Source organism: Hemitrygon akajei, unplaced genomic scaffold (assembly GCF_048418815.1).
Source record: "Hemitrygon akajei unplaced genomic scaffold, sHemAka1.3 Scf000035, whole genome shotgun sequence".
Taxonomy (NCBI): Eukaryota; Metazoa; Chordata; class Chondrichthyes; order Myliobatiformes; family Dasyatidae; genus Hemitrygon; species Hemitrygon akajei.
In genome coordinates, this window is record NW_027331921.1 from 7699287 (window position 1) to 7722332 (window position 23046).

Here is a 23046-nt window from a genome sequence, read left to right on the forward strand (position 1 = left end):
CCCTCCATTTTTATTTCATCCATGTGCCTGTCCAAGAGGCTCTTAAATACCCCTAATGTTTTAACCGCCACCACCATCCCTGGCAAGTCATTGCAGGCAATCACAACCCTCTGCGTAAAAAAAAAAAACTTGCCCCTGATGTCTCCCCTAAACTTCCCTCCCTTAATTTTGTACCTATGCCCTATGGTGTTTTTTTTTTCTATTGGTGCCCTGGGAAACAGGTACTGACTACCCACCCTATCTATGCCTCTTATAATCTTGTAGACCTCTATCAAGTCCCCTCTCATTCTTCTACGCTCTAAAGAAAAAAGTCCCAGCTCTGCTAACCTTGCTTCATATGACTTGTTCTCCAATCAGCCAACATCCTGTTAAATCTCCTCTGCACCCTCTCCATAGCTTCCACAACCTTCCTATAATGAGGTGACCAGAATTGAACGCAATATTCTAAGTGCGGTCTCACCGGAGATTTGTAGAGCTGCAACATGACCTCTCTACTCTTGAACTCAATCCCCCTGTTAATGAAGCCTAGCATCCCATAGGCCTTCTTAATTACCCTATCAACCTGCGCAGCGACCCTGAGGGATGTATGGATTTGAACACCAAGGTCCCTTTGTTCATCCACACTTTTATGTAACTGACCATTAATCCTGTACTCAGTCTTCTGGCTTGTCCTACCAAAATACATCACCTCACACTTGTCCGGATTGAACCCTATCTGCCATTTTTCTGCCCAACTCTGCAGCCTGTCTATATCCACTTGTAACCTTCGACAACATACAGCTCCATCCACAACTCCTCCAATCTTCGTGTCATCCACAAAGTTACTCGCCCATCTTTCCACCTCTACATCCAGGTCATTTATAAAAAGCACGAACAGCAGGGGTCCCAGGACAGATCCCTGCGGCACTCCACTAGTAACCGACCTCCAGGCAGAATACTTTCCTTCCACTACTACACTCTGCTTTCTTCCTTTAAGCCATTTTTTAAAAATCCAAACACCTTTCACACACTCCCGGGATCGGAAACTGAGAGAAGCCCCTTCTGCAACGTCCCATAACTCACTCACGGATTCAGATACAGAGTGAAGCCCAGGCTGCACCGCCCCGTAACAAACTCCCGGATTCAGAGTGAAGCTCTCTCTCCACGGTGCTATAACACACTTCAGGGGTCAGACATGGGGTGAATCTCTCTGGGCACTGTATCATCACACAATTCCACTGTCAGAAACAGAGTGAAGCTGGATCCATACCGTCCCATCAGAGATTCACGGAGTCAAACATAGAAGGAAATTGTAATGTTACGTCTCACAATCCCGTGGTCAGACCCAGAGTGAATCCACCTCTACAACATACCGCCACACTCTCCTGGGTTCAGTGACAGAATACAACTTCTTCCAGGCAGACGCGTCACACGCTCACCAGCTCAAACACAGAGTGAATCATCTCCCATACCATCTCTTCACACTCTCCCGATGTCAAACACTGAGTGACACTTCCTCTCTCCATGCCTGCCCTGTGATGAGGAGCGGGTGAAAGAAGGGGATGATGTCTCACCTCTTCTGCTGGTCAACAATTCACAGATTTGAGCCTTGGTTTCGTTGACAGATCTGTACTTCGTTTCCATCTCAGTGAACAGGTGACGGAGATCGCTGTGCATTCGTTTAACATCGGTCAGATTAGAGTTGAGCGCAGATCGATTCTTGAGACAGGTTCTCCGGGAGAGAATCAGGTGGGAATTTTCGGATATCTTGGATTGAAGGGTTGAGTTTAACTCATGGTAATTTCTGTCGGATGTGATCTGAGACTGACGAATCTGTGATACTGCGAGAGATGGTGAAGGATGTTTAGCCTTTACAGTAACACGTGAGTCAGCGTCACGCTACCGAACGGGTCAGAGAGAGTGTTGTGTCAGTGTCACGGTGAAGGGTGTCACAGTGAAGGGTGTCACATTGAAGGATGTGCTGGTGGCACAGTGAGAGGAGTAGGCACCATTTTGAGGGGCGTGTCTGTGTCACGCTGAGGGGTATATCAATGTCCCGGTGAAGATTTTGTTGATTTTCCAATGGGGGTCTGCGTCAGTATCATGGGGGACATGTCCGAGTTGCTGTGAGGAAAGTGTCTGTGTCACTGTGATGGGTGTTTAGGTGCACTGTCGAGAGTTGAGGCGGTTCATAATGAAGTGTTTCTCGACGTCACGGCGAGGGAAACATCAGTGAGGGGCGTGGGGGTGTCACGGAGGGTAGACTATCTGTGTCATGGTGTGGGGTGCGCTGGTCGCACAGAGAGGGGTGTGTCTGTTTCACGGTGAGAGGCATGTCATGGCTACGGTAGGAGTGTCAGTGTCACGCCAAGGTGTGCGTCGATGTCACGGAGGTTTCGCTGTGAATTTCGGAGCCGATATCCGGGAACGTGTTCACGTTTGCCTGTGTCATGGTGAGGTGAGGGTAATTGCATCAGTGAGCGGTGCATCTGTGTTATGTTGAGGGGCGAAACCGTTTCGGTAAGGGGTGTTACAGTGACGTGTGAGTCTTTGTCACGGTGCGGAGCTGGACGTGTCGGGTTGAGGAGCGTAGGTGAGTGGTGTCTCAGTGTCACTGTCAAGGGCGTGTCGGTGTCACTGTGGTGCTTTACAATAACAATTTATTTACATTTGGAGCCCTTTCGGCTCACCTTGAGTCGAGAGCCCATCAACAATCACGATAATGGCGGAAGTAACTAGGCAGAGTTGGCAGAGCATACGGTTCTATCTACTTCCCATGGTCTCTTTCAGTGTGTTGGTGAATTCAGCCGTGTCCCTCACTGGGGCTTCCTTCCACCCGCCAGCCGAGGTCTCTCCTTCCACCACGATCACCCCCTCCCTCTCTCAATCTCAGTTTCATTGAGCCTCATCGCTGAGAGTCCAAATTCCTTGACTTCCCTTTACTGACAAGCGTCTCTCTGATTCCAGATACTTAGTCACGTCTCCTGAATGTGATTGATTAAGTTGGAACTGTGGGTGTTTGACTGATTCCTTAGGGGAGGCTTATCAATAATATGGGAATACATGGGATGCACGGGGAAATTGGCTGTCTGGATTCAGTGTTTTACAGTCATGTTTTATTCCACTTTGTTAGTTTACGGTCTAACTCCAACCGGATTCCGTTCGACTCACCATGGATCGACATCCCGACCACTATCACGAAGAGGACGAACGTAACTAGGCAGAGTAGGCAGATCTTACGGTCCGGTCTATTTCCGATGTTCTCGTTCGGCTCCTGTTTATGCGGACCTGTGGAGACGTCATTCAGAGAAACAGAATGAGAATTCATGGGATGGTGTGAGGGGAGCGATGGGCGGGAAAATGTGAGACAATGGGGGAGAGAAAACGAGAAGAGAAAGGAGCTAGGAAATGGCCGCGTGCGAAGAGGAGGCGATGTTCGGTGTGAATGGGGAGTGGGATGTGTGAGAGAAACAGAGAAAAAGTGGGGAAGAGAGGGGGAATGACGAGAGCAAAAAGTGGGAGGGGGGAAGAGACAATGGAGCGAGAGAGAGGGGTGCGAAAGAGTGGAAAGAGGTGTGACGGGTTTATTATTTTTCGTAGCAGTATCATTGTTCGCCCGCTTTGTTCCTTTTTCACGATTATGACGGTCTTGTGGGGATTAACATGTTGTGGGGATTGTGGACTCCATTGTGTTTCTTTGTTTTGTGGCTGCTGGCAAGGAGAAGGGAGCTACGGACAAGTGTTGGTTAGCGCAGCGCTTTACGGTACCAGCGACCCGGGTTCAATTCCCGCCGCTGCCTGCAAGGATTTTCCAAATTCTCCCCAGGAGCCAGTGGATTTCCTCTGGGCGATCTGCGTTCCTCCCACAGTACAAAGACATACCGGTTTTTCGGTTAATTGGTTATTGTAAATTTAACTGTCATTAAAAAGGAATAATTCGGAGTATTGTTAGGCAACGCGGCCTGAATGGCCGGAACAGCCGATTCTGAACTGTTTCTTTATAATAAAAAAACAATATAAATTTTGAGAAAAAAAATAAAAGATGGTGGGAAATAGTATACATATACAACCGGACCACCCGGTGTTTGTGATGGGTATGACTGTCCTGGATGAAAATAGAGATGGATGGGTGTAAAATCTCAGACGACACAAAGATTGGTGATGTTGTGGACAGTGCATAAGATCGCCAATAGATTCGGTGGGGTATGGATCAGTTGTAGATCTGGGTGGAAAATGGCAAACGTGTTTAGCTCAGGGAAATGTGAGGTATTTTCCTTTGGGGCGTTAATTGTGAAGGGACAGGAGACAGTTAACGACAGAACCCTTAACTGTCGACAGGGAAAGGGATCTCGGGTTGATCACGCGGTTCAATGGAGAGATAAAGAGTTGACTGCAGACGGGCCTTTGGAAAAGTCTCTCTCATGGGAGATCCATTCACAAGATTGTGATGACTAGGATTCACAGTGAATTGGGAATTTGGTTTCCGTACTGGCTTGTCCACAGAACAAAGAGGCCGGCGGACGTCCGTGACTAGTGGTGTTACAAACGGATCCGCACTGGGAACTCTGCTGTCTGCGGCCAAGACTTGTGACAATCTGGTCATTTAACAAGGCTTTGTGTGTTTCGAACATTCTGCATCGTCGACCAGCAAGAAAAGCACAGGGACAGGCCATTCGGCCGGCAATGCTGTCCAGGATGCATTCCCTCTGGTGTTAGACATTTCGCATTTGGGAATGATACCATCTGTAACTCTTATGATCTTGTGCCGTCCCTGAGCATTTCGTCTACCAAGGTGCAGCATTTTACGTTTCTCCGGATTAAACACCATCTGCCATTCCTCCATCCCATATCAGAAACTGATCCATGTCCTACGGAATTCTTTGCAGGTCCTCTCAACGAACACAATACCCATCAACGTATCATCTACAAACATACCAAACCACACATCTACATTCTCATCCAGATCGTTTATATATTATTATCTGATTATCTGATTTACTGCAATTTATATATAACCATATAACAATTCCAGCACGGAAATAGGCCATCTCGGCCCGTCTAGTCCGGGCCGAACGCATACTCTCACCTGGTTCCATCGACCTGCACTCAGCCCATATCCCTCCCTCCATTCCTTTCGTGTCCATATACCTGTCCATTTTATTTAAATGACTATATCGAACGTGCCTCCACCACTTCTACTGGAAGCTCGTTCCACACAGCCACCACTCTCTGTGTAAAGAGGTCCACCCTAAACGTTTACCCCTTAACTCTCAACGCATGTCCTCTTGTGTGAATCTGCCCTACTCTCAATGAAAAAAAAATCTATCCACGTCAACTCTGTCTATCACCCTCATAATTTTAAATTCATCTATCAAGTTCATTCTCAACCTTTTACGCTCCATTGAATAAAAGCCTGAGTTGTTCTAACTTTCTTTGTAAATTAGGTGCTGAAAGCTGGGTAACATTCTCGCAAATCTCATTTGTACTCTCTCTATATATAGTTGACATCTTTCCTATAGTTCCGTGACCAGAGCTGTACACAATACTCGAAATCTGGCCTCACCAATGCCTTTTACAATTTTAACATTACATTACAACACCTATACTCAATGCTCTGATTTATAAAAGCCAGCATACAAAAAGCTTTCTTCACCACCCGATCCACATGAGATTCCACCTTCAGGGAACTATGCACCATTATTTCTAGATCACTCTATTCTACTGCATTCCTCAATGCCCTACAATTTACCATGTATTTCCAATTTTGATTAGTCCGACCAACATGTAGCACCTCACACTCATCAGCATTAAACTCCATCTGCCATCGTTCAGTCCACTCTTCTAACTGACATAATTCTCTCTGTAAGCTTTGAAAACCTACTTCATTACGCACAACGCTACCTATCTTAGATTCATCTGCATACTTACTATCCAATTTACCATCCCATCATCCACATGATTAATGTATATGACGAACAACATTGGACCAGGTACAGATGTTTGATTAACACCACTGGTCACCGGCCTCCAAACTGACAAACAGTTTTCCACCACTACTCTCTGACATCATCCATCCAGCCACTGATCAATCCATTTTACTACTTCAATATTAATACCTAACGATTAAACCTTCCTAACTAATTTTCCGTGTGGATCCATGTCAAGGCCTTACTGAAGTCCATATAGACAACATCCACTGCTTTACCATCGTCAATTTTCCTAGCAACCTTTTCAAAAAAATCAATATGATTTGTCAAACATGAACTTCCACGCACATATCCATGTTGACTGTTGTTTATCAGACCCTGTCTATCCAGATAATTAGAAGTAATCCAGATATACATCACAGACAGGAGGGATCCCACCCACATTGATAGATAAGGTCACTTCATTGGTGAAGAACAAGGTTACTCAATCACAGAACGTAGAATAAAGTATCAAAATTACAGACAAATTGCAGTTCAAGTAGACTATAAGGTTTAAGAGCCACGAAGATCAAGATTTGGTGTCAAGAGTACATATTTTCGTATCAGGGGTCCGTTCAATAGTCTGACTACAGTAGTGTAGAAGCTGTCCTTGAGCCTCCTGATACATGCTTCCGCATTTTCCCTCCGATGGGAGGGTGCAGAAGACAGAATGTCCGGGGACCTTGATGACGCTGGGTGCTTTATTGAAATAGCAGTATGTGTAGAAAGTGTTAATGGAGGGGAAGCTGGTTTCGGAGCTGGGCTCAGCTCTTTCCACAACGCTCTGCAGTTTCCAGCGGTCATGGGCAGAGCAGTGATTATATTTTTAGTGAGGAACCAGGACGTTTCATGAGAACAGGGTAGTAGACATGGTGAACAGGGAAGAAAATAAAACATTTTTTTCACTTGGTAGACTACTCTGTGTAATGGTGTGGGTACCAAGAGGGGTTTGAATGATTGATAGGATCGGATTGATAGACATAATGGACGCTTGACAAGTCCTGTATCAAGATCCCAGATGGCAGATCACTCTGGAAGATGAGAGAGAGTGGAATGTGGAGAGAGACCGAGAAGGAATGGAGCGGTGAGACTGGGCGGTAGAGCGAAAGATAGGGAGAGTAAAAGAGAAAAGGGGGAAGGAGTTGACAGGTGGCTTGTGACCCAAATAGATTTATGGGGCGGATTTGACTGGAGGACAGAGCAGGAATTGTTAGTAGACGTACCATTCAGAGGCTTGGACAAAGCTGTCAACAAGATCTCAGATGGTAGACTGGTCTGGACATGGCGTGGAACCCAGGGAGTTCTTGTTTGAACAATTTTATTACGGAAGACTGATCAGGTAGATGTGCTGGATTTAATGCACATAGATTTTAACAAGGCCCCAGATGGTATACCGGTCTGATGGCTTGGCCATCAGATGGCTGATTAGATGTACAATTGGCTTGGCGATAGGAGACAAGGTTTAGGTTAGCAGTTCATTTCTCAGACTAGAAGCCCGTCACTAGCTGCGTTCACGGATGGTCGGTGGTGGGACCAGTGATCTTTGTCAACTATATCTACCATTAAAAGCAGATTATACAATACACGGTAGGTAGACTAGCATATGTCATTAACGTTGCTGGCGTTTTAAGCAGTGAAGGTAGTTAGTTATCTCTTATAGTTAGTTATCTCTTAATCGGGATCTCGATTAGCCCGGGATGTGGCCGAACAGCAGCAGATGCAATTTAATTTGAGCTATGGTATTTCAGGAAGACCAACAAAAGCGTAGAACTTGTGTCAAGGAAGGTTTCCTGCCACAATATGTAAATAAGCTTAGAGGAGGAGACTCTGTACTTGATTTGGTATTTGGAAATGAACCTGGTCAGGTGTGAGATCTCTCAGTGGGAGAGCAGTTTGGAGATAGTGATCATAATTCTCTTTTTTACAATATCATTGGAGGTAGATAGGAAAAGTCAAGTTGGAAAAGCGTTTAATTGGAGTAAGGGGAATTATAAAGCTATCAGGCAGAAAACTGGAAGCTTAATCTGATAACAGATGTTCTCAGGGAAAAGTACGGAAGAACTGTGGTTATTTCTGTGGAGTTCTGTATAAGTACGTTCCAATGAGACAATGAAGTTATGGTAGGGTACAGGAACTGTGGTGTACAAAGGCTGTAATAATTCTAGTCAGGAAGAAAAAAAAAACTTACAATAAGTTTAGAGAGCTTGGTAATGTCTGAGATCAACCCAGATATGTGTGAAGTGGTTGCGGTTCATTTTGGTAGGTCAAATATGATGGCAGAATATAGTATTAATGGTAACAGTCTTAGCAGTGTGGAGGATCAGAGGGATCTGGGGGTTCGAGTCCATAGGTCTCTCAAAGCAGCTGGGCAGGTTGACTCTGTGGTTAAGGAGGCGCATGGTGTATTGGCCGTCATCAATCGTGGAATTGAGTTAAGGAACCGAAAGGTAATGTTGCAGCTAAAAAGACCCTGGTCAGACCCCACTTGGAGTACTGTGCTCAGTTGTGGTCGCCTCACTACAGGACGGATGTGGAAGCTATAGAAATGATGCAGAGGAGATTTACAATGATGTTGCCTGGATTAGGGAGCATGCCTTATGAGAATAGGTTGAGTGAAATGAGCCTTTTCTCCTTGGAGTGACGGAGGATGAGAGGTGATCTGATAGAGGTGTAGAAGATGATGAGAGGCATTGATCGTGTGGATAGTCAAGAGGCTTTTCCCCCAGGGCTGAAATAGTTGCCACAAGAGGACACAGGTTTAAGGTGCTGGTGAGTAGGTACAGAGGAGATGTCAGGGGTAAGCTTTTTACTCAGAGAGTGGTGAGTGCGTGGGATGGGCTGCCGGCACCGGTGGTGGAGGCGGATACGATAGGGTATTTCAAGAGACTTTAAGATAGGTACATGGAGCTTAGCAAAATGGAGGGTTATGTGCAAGCCTAGCAATTTCTAAAGTAGGGACATTTTCAGCAGAACTTTGTGTGCGGAAGGACATGTATTTTTTCTATGTTCTATGTTCTAACTTACACGGTCAACGTGAGGAGCCTTGGGAAATATTACAGAGCGGAGGGACCCAGGGCTAGAGATACAAGGTTCCTGAAAGTGGAGTCACGGTTAGACGGGGACCGTGGAGAGTGTTATAGAACAGAGAGACCCAGAGGTAAAGGTACACGGTCTCCTATAATTGGAGTCACAGGTAGACAGGGACACTGGGGAGTGTTGTCGACAGAGCGACCCAGAGGTACAGGGACATGGTTCGCTGGAAGTGGAGTCACAGGTAAACAGGGAACCGGGAGAATGTTGTAGAACAGGGGGGTCCAGGGGTACAGCTACACGGTTCCTGCAAAGTGCAGTCATAGGTGGAAAGGGCGTTGAAGAAAACGTCTGTCGCACCGTCCTTCATTAGATGGGTAGATGAGTACATAAGTAATGATTACAGCAGTAGGGAGGTCACGTTGGAACTGTACAAGACGTCAGTGAAACCACCCTTGGAGTAGAGTGATCCCTTGCTGTCGTCCTCCTCTAGGTAAGATGCCACTGAGCTAGAGACAGTGCAGAGGAGATTTGCGAGGACATTGCAGGGACTTGAGTGACTGAATTACTGAGACTTTCTATCTCGGAGCACAGAGGCGACCTTACAGAGTTGTATAAAACCACATGGGCCATAGTCAAGGTGAATGCACATAATCATTTTTGTCTAGGCTTGGATAATCGTGGACCAAAACGCTCAGGGATAAGGTGATAGCAGAAGGTGGGGACAAGAGTGAAATCTTTTGTTTTAACCCGGACAGTGGTCCGTCTGTGGAACGAGCTGCCGGAGGAAGTGGTCGAAGCAGATACATTAGAACTTGAACACTTGTGCGCATAGCTCGTGATCACTTTCAGAGTGACGTCATTATTGTGAACTCTGACCTGCCTGTGCTATCACTGACATTTCGGAGGGTCCCGAGGCAATGACAGGATCTTCATACTCTTCCATGAGATGTTCGCCTTTCGGAAGTTTCAGCAATGAGTAGGTGGAGTTCAGCCCGTCTGAGAGAGAATGAGAGAGAGAGAGAGAGAGAGAGAGAGAGAGAGAGAGAGAGAGAGAGAGAGAGAGAGAGAGAGAGAGAGAGAGAGAGAGAGAGAGAGAGAGAGAGATAAATTAAAGGAGTTAATGTACTTTGCCTATCGGCGGCGGCAACAGCACTCTCTGAAGCGGAATTTCTCGTAGTTCTGCGACGGTTATTTAAAAAAAGGGGGATTCGGGAGCGTGAGTCCATTGTACGTGGCCTGTCAGTGGCTATAACCGGAGCAGCAATCGTCAGCTGGACAGCAGGGAAGGTTAAAGCATAAAAGGCTGATACTGCCTAGCGGAGCGTTCACCAAAGGAGTGGTAGTCAAAGGAATTATCTGAGACAGAGCGATGGGGCTTTGGTTTATTCGGGCTTCGACGATAACGGGTCGAGGAGAGGTAAGCTACCTGTGAGGAATAGAACAGGCCGTGTGGCTGTGAGGCCGGTATTCTATACTGCGTGTCAGATGTGGGAAGTCCGGGAGATTCACAGCCTCCCGGACGGCCACATCCGCGCCTGTTGCGTCAAGCTGCTGCTCCTGTAGGGTAAGGTAAGGTACAGGAACCGTGGGGTACAAAGGCTGTAATAAATCTATTCAAGAAGTAAAGGAAAGCTTACAGAGGTTTTAGAGAGCTAAGTAAATGTTAGAGATCAGGAAAATTATAACGTTAACGGGAAGGAGGTTAATATGGAAATGAGGGGAGACAGAATGTGCCAGAAGAAGGTTTTGGCTGACAGGATTAAGGAAACCCCCAGCCATTACACAAGTATGTGAGGAGCATGAGGATAAGATGTAAAAGACTAGGACCTATCAAGTGTGACAGTGGGAAAGAGTGCATGGAAACGGAGGAAATAGCAGAGACACTTAATTAGTACTTTACTTCATATATTCACTGAGAAAAAAATATCTTGGTGACAGTAGTGATGACTTGCAGCAGACTGAAAAGCTTGAGCATGTCGATATTAAGAAAGAGGATGTGCTGGAGCATTTGGAAAACATCAAGTTGGATATGGCGCCGGGATCGGAAGAGTTATACCCCAGGCTACTGTGGGAGGCGAGGGAGGAGATTGGTGACCCTCTGGCGATGATCTTTAGATCATCAATGTGGACAGGAGAGTTTCCCGATGATTAGAGGTTTGCGGATGCTGTTCCTTTATTTAAGACAGTGAGTAGAGATAGGACAGGAGATTGTAGACCAGCGAATATCATCTCAGTGGTGTGTAGGTTGATGGAGAAGATCCTGAGAGACTGGATTTATGAACATTTGGAAGCGGTATAATATGGTTAGGTGTAGTCAACATGGCTTTTTCAAGGGCAGGTCGTGCCGTCCGAGCCTGACTGAAATTTTGAGGATATAACTAAACGCATTGTCTATGGATTCAGCAAGGCATTTAATAAGGTACCCCATGCAAGGCTTACTGAGAAAGTAAGGAGGCATGTTAAGCAAGGGTACTTTACTTTGTGAATCCAGAAATGGCTTGCCCAGAAAAGGCAAAGAGCACATTCTGCATTGGTCGGTCACCAGTGGAGTGCCTCAGAGATCTGTCCTCGGTCCCTTACTCTGCGTGATTTTTATAAGTGACCTGGATGAGGAAGGGGAGGAACGGGTTGGTAATTTTTCTAATTTTTTCTAATTTTTCTAATGCCACAACGGTTGGACAACATCCATGTTGTGGATAGGGTGGAGTGATGTCAGTGGCTACAGCAGGACAATGATAGGATGCATAACTGGGCTGAGAAGTGGCGGATGGAGTTCAACCCAGAGAAGTGTGAAGTGGTTTATTTTGGTAGGTCAAATATGATGGCAGAATATAATATTAATGGTAAGACTCTTGGCAGTTCGGAAGATCAGAGGGATCTTGGGGTCCGACTCCAAACGACGCTCAAAGCAGCTGCGCAGGTTGACTCTGTGGTTAAGAAGACGTGCGGTGTATATGCCTTCATCAACCGTGAGATAGAGTTTAGGAGCTGAAAGGTAAATTTGCAGTTCCTTCCTATTAGCCTTACAATCTTCTAGATCTCTAACATCACCAAGCTCTCTGAAACTTTCGTAAGCTTTCTCTTTCGTGTTCATTAGATTTATTACAGCCTCTGTACACCACGGTTCATTTACCCTACCATAACCTCACGGTCTCATTCGAACGTATCTGTACAGAACTCCACACAAATATCCACAAAACATTTGCCACATTTCTTGCGTACTTTTCCCCGAGAACATCTGTTTCCAATTTAAACATCCAGTTTCCTGCGTGATTGCCTCATAATTCTCATTACTCCAATTAAAAGCTTTTCTAACTTGTCTGTTCCTATCTCTCTCCAATGATGTTGTAACGGAGATAGAATTATGATCATTATCTCCAAAATGCTCTCCAACTGAGTATCATTTCTCAGTATCAAATCAAGTACAGCCTCTCTTATGTTAGGCTTATATACATATTGTTTCAAGAAACCTTCCTGAACACACCTAACAAACTCGGTCTCATCTAAACCCCTTGCTCTAGGGAGATGCCAATCGATATTTGAAAAAGTATAATCACCCATCACGAAAACTCTACTATTATTATTAAACCTTTCCAGGAAATGTTTCCCAATCTGCTCCTCGATATTCCTGTTACCATTGAGAGGCCTATAAAAAACACCCAGTGAAGTTATTGACCTCTTCTTGTTCCTAACCTCCAACCACAGAGACTCCGTGGACAAACCCTCCATGGTATCCACCTTTTCTTCAGCCGCGACACTATCTCTGATCAAGATTGCCACGTCCCTACCTCTTTTGCCTTCCTGAAACATGTAAAACCCGGCACCTGAAGAAACCATTCCTTTCCCTGATCCCTCCAAGTTTCTGTAATGGCCACCGCATCATATCTCCACGTACTGATTCACGCTCTAAGCTCATCCGCTTTGTTAACAGCTTTAATGGGTCAGCAGGAAGTGTCGGCGGAGTTCATGGAGGGAAGACTGGTTTCAGAGATTTTCTCAGCTGTGTCCATGAGTATGAAGTAATGCATTTTGGGCTGACAAACAAGAAGAATGAGTCCCGGATTAATGGTCAGTTACTTAAAAGTGTGGATGAATAAAGGGACCTTGAGGTTCAAATCCACTCATCCCTTAAGGTCGCTGCGCAGGTAAATAGGGTAGTATAGAAAGCCGATGGGATGCTCGGCTTCATTAACAGGGGGATTGAGTTCGAGAGTAGAGAGGTCATGTTGCAACTCTACAAATCCCTGGTGAGACAGCTCTTAGAGTATTGTGTTCAATTCTGGACTCCTCATTATAGAAAGGATGTGGAAGCTATGAAGAGGATGCAGAGGAGATTTACCAGGACGTTGCCTGGTTTGGAGAAAAAGTCATATGAAGCAAGGTTAGCAGTGCTGGGACTTTTCTCTTTGGAGCTTAGAAGAATGAGAGGGGACTTGATAGAGGTCTACAAGATTATGAGAAGCATAGATAGGATGGATAGTCAGTAACTGTTTCCCAGGGCATCAATAGCAAACACCAGAGGGCATATGTACAAAATTAAGGGAGGGAAGTTTAGGGGAGACATCAGGGGTACTTTTTTACACAGAAGGTATTGACAGACTGAAATGACTTGCCAGGGATGGTGGTGGAGGCTAAAACATTAGGGGTATTTAAGAGCCTCTTGGACAGGCGCATGAATGAAAGAAAAATACAGAGTTATGTGGTATTGTGAGTTTAGTTCTTTTTTAAGGATTATATGGGTCGGTAGAACATGAAGGGCTGAAGGGCCTGTACTGTGACGTAGTGTTCTATTTGCTGAAGGGACATAACTTTAGGGTTGAAGATCAGACAGACAGACAGACAGACAGACAAACTTTATTGATCCCGAAGGAAACAGGCCCTTCACCCCTTCACTTTCTACCGACCCATATAATCCTTAAAAAAATACTAAACCCACACGACCCCATAACTTTGCACGCTGGAAGTCCGTCAGTAGAGGTGTTAACTAACATTTCAGGGGTGGATCCAGTGATCTTTGTCAACTGTATTGACCATTTGTAACAGATTATACAAGACTCGGCTGGTGAGCTTGCGGACGATTCTAACGTTGGTGGCGTTGTTAAAAGTGAAGACATTTCAGGGGAATATCACTCAGTTGGAGAGGTGGGCTAAGCAGTGGCAAATGCAGTTTAATTCGGACAAGGGCGGGCTGTTTTTGCTGCAGCGGAGTGAGCCGGGAGCAGAGTGAAGGCCTAAGGGCTTTGGCTCAACGGGATTAGTTTGGAAAAGGGCGAGGCAAGGTAGGTTTAGGTTTCAGTTTTTCCTGTTATTTGAGGAAAGGGGAAGTATAAGTGTCAGGGCTCCAGCCTCCTAGCCTCTCGACGTCCACATCTGCGCCAGGTGCGCCGAGTTGCAGCTCCTAAGGGACCGTGCTAAGGAACTGGAGCTGCAGCTCGTTGACCTTCGTCTGGTCAGGGAGAGTGAGGAGTTGATAGAGAGGAGTTACAGGCAGGCGGTCACACCGGGACCACGGAAGGCAGACAGGTGGGTCACGGTTAGGAGGGGGAAGAGGAAGATACCAGAGAGTTCCCCCGTGACTATACCCCCTGACAATAAGTACTCCTGTTTGAGTACAGTTGGGGGGAGATAGCCTACCTGGGGGAAGCAACAGTGGCCGTGCCTCCGGCATAGAGTCCAGCCTTGCAGCTCAGAAGTGTAGGGAATGGAAGAAGAAGGCGGTAGTAATAGGGGACTCGATAGTTATGGGGTCAGATAGGCGATTCTGTGGACACGATCACGAGACCAGGATGGTAGTTTGCCTCCCTGTTGCCAGGGTTCGGGATGTTTCTGATCGCGTCCGAGATATCCGGAGGTGGGAAGGTGAGTAGTCTGAGGTCATTGCTGAGGGATTAGAGCAGGGGGCAGGGATTGAATTTTCTGGATCATTAGGACCTCTATTGGGGCGGTTGTTTCACTTGAATCCTAGGGGGACCAATATTCTGGATGGGAGATTTGCTATGGCTAATGGGGAGACTTTAAACTAGAATGGTTGGGGGTGGGAATCAATTTGAAGAGACTAGGGAAGAGGAGGTTAGTTCACAAATAGAGAAAGCTAGTAGACAGTATGTGAGGGAGGATAGGCAGGTGATAGAGAAGGGGAGCTCTCAGACCGAAGATGTAGGAGAGAAGGAAGAAAAGTATAATAAAGTTGATCGCATTGTTAGGGATAGAGAGGAAGAGGTGGAGAGTTTCTTAAATGCATCTAGTTTAATGCTAAGAGCATTGTAAGGAATGTGGATGAGCTTAGAGCATGGATTGATACCTGGAAATATGATGCTGTAATTATTAGTGAAACATGGTTGCAGGAGGGGTGTGATAGGCAACTAAATATTCGTGGATTTTGTTGTTTCACGTGTGATGGAATCGGAGGGACAACAGGAGGAAGTGTTGCATTGCTTGTCCGAGAAAATATTAGAGCAGTGCTTGGGCAGGATAGAATAGAGTGGTCATCTAGGGAGGAAAATTGGGTGGAATTGAGGAATGGGAAAGGTGTAGTATTACTTATAGGGGTGTATTATAGACCACCTAATGGGGAGTGAGAACTGGAGGAGCAAATTTGTAAGATGATAGCTGATATTTGTAGTAAGTACAAGGTTGTGATTGTGCGAGATTTTAATTTTCCACAGATTGACTGGGAAACCAATTTTGTAAAAGGGCAGGGTGGTTTGGAGTTTGTAAAATGTGTGTTGGATAGCTTGTTTTGCAGCAATACGTAGAGGTACCGACTGGAGAAGGGGCAGTGTTGGATCTCCTGATAGGGAATAAGATAGGTCAGGTGACGGACGGAAGTGTTGGGAAGCACTTCGGGTCTAGTGATCACAATACCATTAGTTTCAATATAATTGTGGAGAAGGATAGGACTGGACCCAGGATTGAGATTTTTGTTTGGAGAAAGGCTATCATTGAGGAGAAGCGAAAGGACTTAGATGGAGTGGATTGGGACAATTCGTTTTATGGGAAAGATGTAACAGAGAAATGGAGACCATTTAAAGGTTACATTTTGAGGGAACATAATCTTTATGTTCCTGTTAGTTTGAAAGGAAAGGTTGAAAGTTTGAGAGCGCCATGGTTTACAAGGGATATTGAAAAATTGTTTCGAAAAAAGAGGGAAATCCATAATAAATATATGCAGCATGGAGTAACTGAGGTGCTCGAGGAATATAAAGAATGTAAAAAGAATCTTAACAAAGAAACTAGAAAAGTTAAAAGAAGATACGAGGTTGCTTTGGTAAGTAAGGAAAAAATAAATCCGAAGAGTTACTACAGTTATGTTAATAGCAAAAGGATAGTGAGGGATAAAGTCCGTGCCTTAGAGTATCAGAGTGGACAGCTATGTGTGGAGCGGAAAGAGATGGGAGGATTTTGAACAATTTCTTTTCTTCGGTATTCACTAAGGGGAAGGATATTGAATTGTGTAAGGTAAGGAAAACAATTAGTGAAGTTATAGGAACTATGACGATTAATGAGGATGAAGTACTGGCACTTTTAAGGAATATGAAAGTGGATAAATCTCCGGGTCCTGACAAGATATCCCTAGGACCTTGAGGAAAGTTGGTATCGAAATATCAGGGGCTCAGACAGAAATATTTCAAATGTCATTAGAAACGGGGATTGTGCCGAAGGATTGGCGTATTGCTCATGTGGTTCCATTGTTTAAAAACGGTTCTAAGAGTAAAATTAGTAATTATAGGCCTGTCAGTTTGACGTCAGTGGTGGGTAAATTAATGTGAAGTATTCTTAGAGACGGTATATATAATTATCTGGATAGAAAGGGTCTGATTAGAAACAGTCAGAATGAATTTGTGCGTGGAATGTCATGTTTCTCAAATCTTATTGATTTTTTTGAAGAAGTTACGGGGAAAGTAGACGAGGGTAAATCAGTGGATGTTGTCTATATGGACTTCAGTATGGCCTTTGGCAAGGCTCCGCATGGAACGTTAGTTAGGAAGGTGCAATCGTTAGGTATTAACATTGAAGCAGTAAAATGGATTCAACAGTGGCTAGATGGGAGATGCCATAGAGTAGTGGTGGATAACTGTTTGTCAGGTTTGAGGCCGGTGACTGGTGGTGTGCGTCAGGGATCTGTATTGGGTCCAACGATGTTTGTCATATACATTAATGATCTGGATGATGGGGTGGTAGATTGGATTAGTAAGTATGCAGATGATACTAAGTTAGGTGTCGTTGTGGATATTGAAGTAGGTTTTCAAAGCTTGCAGGGAGATTGAGGCCAGTTAGAAGAGTAGGCTAAACGATGGCAGATGGAGTTTAATGCTGATGAATGTGGGGTGCTACATTTTGGTAGGAATAATCCAAATAGGACATACATCGTAAATGGTAGGGCATTGACAAATGCAGTAGAACAGTGTGATCTGGGAATAATTGTGCATAGTTCCCTGAAGGTGGAATCTCAAGTGGATAGGGTGGTCAAGAACGCTTTTGCTATGCTGGCCATTATAAATCAGAGCATTGAGCATAGGAGGTGAGATCTAATGTTAAAATTGTTCAGGGCATTGGTAAGGCCGAATTTGGAGTATTGTGTGCAGTTCCAAACACCAAATTATAGGAAGGTTATCAACAAAATAGAGAGAGTACTGAGAAAATTTACTAGAATGTTACCTGTGTTTCGGCACCTAAGTTACAGGGAAAAGCTGAACAAGTTAGCTCTTTATACGTTGGAGCGTAGAAGTTTAAGGGGGGACTTGATAGACGTTTTTAAAATGAGGGGGATAGATCGAATTGTCGTGGATAAGCTTTTTCCATTGAGAGTAGGGAAGAATCAAACAAGAGGACATGATTTCAGAGTAAGGGGGCAAAAGTTTAAGTTTACTCGGATAGTGTTAGCTGTGTGGAATGAGCTTCCAGTAGAAGTGTTAGTTGCAGGTTCGGTATTGTCATTTGAAGTAAAATTGGATAGGTATACGGACAGGAAAGGAATGGAGGGTTATGGGCTGAGTGCGGGCCACTGGGACTAGGTGAGTGTACGCGTCGGCATGGACTAGAAGCGCCGAGATGTCCTGTTTTCGTGCGGTAATTTTTAAATGGTGATATGCTTAATCGAGAAACACAGCACAGTTGTCTAAGATGATAGCAGAAAGAGTTTTGACTGGGGACCGAGTGACGACTTTTTTTTACCCAAGCTGGAACGACCTGGCAGGGTAAGTGATCGGTGTAGCTGCTTTATGACTTGAATACTTGGGCATATGGCACGTGACCCCTTCAGAATGACGTAATGACTGTGATCTCTGACCTGCTTGTGCAGTCACTGTTATTTCGGTGGGACCCGAGGCGATGGGAGGATCTTCATTCTCATCGATGAGAAGTTCGTCTTTCCGAAGCTTCAGCACTGAGTAGGTGGCGCTCAGACCGTCTGAGAGAGAAAACGAGGGAATGAGAGAGAGAGAGAGAGAGAGAGAGAGAGAGAGAGAGAGAGAGAGAGAGAGAGAGAGAGAGAGAGAGAGAGAGAGAGAGAGAGAGAGAGAGAGAGGACGTTTGAGAATGGGGCGATTGAGAACAGAAAGATTTAACAGAGAGAGGGGGGAGAGTAGGGACAGTAGGGAGAGAGCATTATGTGATGGTGAGAGAAAGGGCTGAGAGACACTGAGAGGACGTGAAGGAGAGATTAAATTTAGAGAGCAACACGGGGAAACCGAGCAGGAGAGAAAGGGTGAAATGAGTGGATGGAGAGGGAAAGAGGGTGAGAGATGGGGGCGATGGGTGGCAAATGGGAGAGAATGGGAAGAGGGAAAGGAGTGAGAATTGGGACAGGGAGGGACGGATAGAGAAGAAGGAGGGAGTTTCGAGTGACGGGGGAGTGAAAAGTGTGAGAACGATCGGGAAAGAGTAAAGGAGAGAGGGGTAGAGTGGGAGGAGGAGACTGAGGGACAGAGTGAGAGAGAAGGAATTGGTGACAGAGAGGGAAAAGACAGAGGGTTATGTTTGTAGTATTTTGCTCGTCGTTATATTATTGTTTGAAACTTTGTTCTTTTTCACACATTGGATATATAACGTTTTGCAGCTCGGGAATTTATAGTCAGTCTCTGTAGTCGGTTAGATGGTCGGCACAACATTGTGGGCCGAAGGGTGTGTAATGTGCTGTAGGTTTCTCAGTTCTATGACATGGTGATACACGATTTCGTATCTTTCCTCCCATTGGTTTGGTGCAGAAGAGGGATGGGTGGGGGTGGGTGAAGGCAGAGTTTTGATGAAGCTGGCTGTTTTCCCGAGGCAGCAGGGAGTGCAGTCAGAGTTCATGGAGGGGAGGCTGGTTTCGGAGTTGTGCTCAGCTGCGTACACAGAGCTCTGAAGTTTCTCAAGGTCACGGACAGAGCAGTTTCTATATTATGAATGAGGAACCAGGACAGTTTATGAGAACAGGGAAGTAGACGAGAATGTGTGGGGAACTCAATGAGGAATTCACGTTTCCACTTTCTAGGTCACTCTATATAATGGTGTGGGGACCAGGGGGATTTTACTGACTGATTTTTCGCATTGTTAGGCATACTGCACACTGACTTTAAAACATCCATTCACAAGGTCCCTGGAAGCCGATAACTCCAGAAGCTGGAAGAGAGGGTTGGGAGAGGCAGAAAAGGAACACTGAGCACTGATAGACGGATGGAGAGGAGAAGATAGAGCGGCTGGAAGATGGTGTGAGACCCAGGGTGATTTGTCGGGCTGGTTTCACCGGGTAAGACAGATCAGGCGCTGAGAGTAAATGGAGCGGTGATAGACTATAACACGGCGATTAACAAGGCCGAGATGGTTGTCTATTCTGGAGGAAAATTTGGAAAGCAAAGAGATCTGTTTGACTAATTTGAATTCAGCAGGACTGATCAGGACGGGATGGTAGATATTATGTTGCAAATGGTATACCGCTCTGGAAAATCATTAGACCATAAGACCATAAGAGTCTGGAGGCCACGTTGCAGTTGTACAGGACGTCGGTAAGGCCGCACAAGGGGTACGTTATTCAGCTTTGATCGTCCTGCTCTAGGAAAGATGCAACAGAACTGGAAAGAGAGCTGAACGAGATGTTGCCGGGCCTGCAGGGACTGTGTTACAAAGCGAGGTTGGGCTGATTGCGACTTTATACCTCATAGGTCAGGCATGACCTTTCAAGGGTTTCTAAAGCCACGAGGGGAACAGACAGAGTGATATTTTCCCGCGACTTGGGGAATCGTGGACCAGAGCGCGCAGGACTAAGGTGAGGGGGGCAAGATATTTAATTGGAGAGTCGATCGACAGCCTCTTGTTACCGAGATGGTGGTCAGTCTATGGAACGAGCTGACAGAGAAGCGGTCGAGGCGGATGCATTACAAACGTGGGTACTTGGCCACATGACGCGCCACTTCTCCAGAATGACGTCATTGTCGAGAACTCTGACCTGTCTGTGCAGTGATTGGCAGATCGCCGGGTCCCGAGGCAACGAGAGGATCCTCATCCTCGTCGATGATTGGTTCGCCTTTCCCAATGTTCAGTTCTGAGTAGGTGGAGGTCAGACCGTCTGGGAGACAATGCGAGAGAATGTGAGAGAGAGTGTTAAAGAATGGGGGGTGGCGAAAAGGGAAGAGAGAGTACGGAAAGAAAAGGTAACAGAGGGGGAGAGAGGGATGGGAGACAGCAAGAGAAGTGAAGGAGAACAGACGGGGAGAGGGACTAAATTGGATCGATGGGGTGGTTGAAACATGCTTGATGGAAGTGGGAGTGAGAAAGTGGAAGAGACTAAGTGAGTGATTGAGAGGGGAAGAGTGCAAAGTTGAGAGCGAGAATGCGAGACCGGGAGAGTGTCACAGAGCGGAGGGGATTGTGAAAGTGGGAAAAAATTAGAGGGAAGAGAAAATGCGGATGGGGATGGAGAGGTTGAGAGATGGCTAGAGAGCGGGGAGAACGGGCGAGAGAGAGTGGAGATGGAAGGGGGAGAGAGGGGAGGGGCAGTGATGGAGAGAAAATGGAGAGAGGGGAAATCAGAGGGTGAGATGAGGAAAACAACCAGAAAACGAGGGAGGGGAGAGTGGATGAGAGAGGAGGCAAAAAGAGGTAGGAGGAAGAGGGAAAGAAAAGGCTCGAGTGGGAGAGAGAGAAAACGAGAGAAGGAGCTCAGGGAAAGTCTTGACGTTAAGTTCCACTACGATACACTAGGTTCAGGGGGAAGAAAATCAATGAGTATCAGAAACTGTCTGAGGCTCCCTGCACAAAGTCCCATCACACACACAGTGCATTTCCTTCCACACCGCGCCATAGTCATACACAGGGTCGGACTGCCGGGATCAGACACAGTGATCTTCCCCAGACAGTGACGTATCGCACAGTCCAAGGCCAGAAACGAACTCGATACTCTGCGATCGCACACACCCGGGGTCAGGAACAGACTGAACTCCTCTCCACACCGTCCCGTCACACACTCCCGGGGTCCGACACAGAGTGAATATCCATCCACACCGTCCCATCACACACACCCGAGATCAGAGGCAGAGTGAAATTCCCTCCACACCATCCCATCACACACTCCCGGGGTCAGACACAGAGTGAATCTCCCTCCACACCGTCCCATCACACACTCCCGGGGCCAGACACAGAGTGAATCTCCCTCCACACCATCCCATCACACACTCAGGGGTCAGACACAAAGTGAATGTCCCTCCACACCGTCCCATCATACACTCCCGGCATCAGACACAGAGTGAATGCCCCTCCACACCGTCCCATCACACACTCCCGGGGTCAGAAACAGAGTGAATCTCCCTCCACACCGCCCATCCCACACTCCCGGGGTCAGACACAGAGTGAATCTCCCTCCACACCGTCCCATCACACACTCCCGGGGTCAGACACAGAGTGAATGCCCCTCCACACCGTCCCATCAAACACTCCCGGGGTCAGACACAGAGTGAATCTCCCTCATCACCTTCCCATCACACACACCAGGGGTCAGACACAAAGTGAAACTCCCTCCACACTGTCCCACCACACACACTCGGGGTTAGACACAGAGTTAATCTCCCTCCACACCGTCCCATCACACACTCCTGGGGTCAGAGACAGAGTGAATCTCCCTCCCCACCGTCCCATCACACACTCCCTGGGTCAGACACAGAGTGAAGCTCCCTCCGCCCGTTCGATTGAAACACTCCCGTCATCAGACCCAGAGCGAAGAACCCTCCGCACCGTCCCATGAGACACCCTCGTGGTCAGACACAGAGAAAAGCTCCCTCTGCACTGTTGCATCATACCACTCTCCCTACATGGTCAGACGTAGAGGGAAGCTCCTTCCACACTCTCCCATCACTCGCCCTCGTCGACAAACATAGATTTAAGCTACCTCCCTCTGGCTCTCTGCCACACTCACCTCGAGAAGGAGACCGTGAGTACGTGCTTGTGAACTTCACGTTCATGTAAGTCTCGATGCCGTCCATCCTGTCGAGGATTCTCTGCCTCTCTGAGCTCGGAAGGGTTAGTGACCGTCGTCAGAGGAAGCCCGTTTTGACAGTGAGACAGATCAACACCAACAAGCAGCAGTTGAACAGCTGGTAAAGAGAGGAACCGAGAGCAGGGGGTGGGAAGGCGGCAAGTGTGGGTGGAGAGGGTATGAGGGTGTGCGAGAGGGTTGTCTACTGAGATAAGAATAGTGAGAGTGGGGAGAAATGGTTGGAGGGAGAGAGTGGGGAGAACGGGGGTCGGCAGTGAGAGAGAATGAACTGTGTGACCCTGGTCTGAGTGGGTGAAGAAATGAGAAAAGAGGGAGTGTTGGGAGTGAGGTGAGAGGGAGGGTAAGTACGGGTGACGGAGATAGATAAGCCGGACTGGACGGGGTGGTGGGTTAGAGAGATAGAGGGGGAGGAGATTAGGAGAGAGAGAGTGAAAGAAAAGAGGGGATGCTTCCTGGTTTACGGGTCAGACGCTCCCACTGCTCCTGCTCACCGCCGGGGCTTCAGAGGATCTATCTGCGGGAGACCACGACACCAGGACAAACACGCAAACCCCACCGAGGGGAACAAGCCCTCTCCCCCCGAGTGAGGTATACTGCTCT

General features: G+C 46.6%; 1 protein-coding gene across 1 annotated transcript; it reads right to left on the bottom strand.

The window, feature by feature from the left end:
- Positions 1–3088: 3088 nt before the first annotated feature.
- Positions 3089–22497, bottom strand: LOC140720050 (uncharacterized). The gene is made up of 5 exons (XM_073034950.1): positions 22366–22497; positions 20404–20523; positions 18268–18387; positions 9855–9974; positions 3089–3267 (listed from the first exon to the last, which is right to left on the bottom strand). Exons 1-5 carry the CDS (start codon positions 22430–22432, stop codon positions 3089–3091), a joined length of 606 nt encoding a protein of 201 aa, XP_072891051.1. The 5' UTR covers positions 22433–22497.
- Positions 22498–23046: the final 549 nt, after the last annotated feature.

What these genes read in the sequence shown, in the direction of transcription:
- LOC140720050 (XM_073034950.1), bottom strand. Translation starts at nt 22,432, where the DNA reads ATGGACGGCATCGAGACTTACATGAACGTGAAGTTCACAAGCACGTAC. An exon ending in CTCACGGTCTCCTTCTCGAG is followed by an intron (nt 20,524 to 22,365) that starts GTGAGTGTGGCA and finishes ATTGTCTCCCAG; the next exon opens with ACGGTCTGACCTCCACCTAC. An exon ending in GTCAGTGATAGCACAGGCAG is followed by an intron (nt 3,268 to 9,854) that starts GTCAGAGTTCAC and finishes ACGTCTCCACAG; the next exon opens with GTCCGCATAAACAGGAGCCG.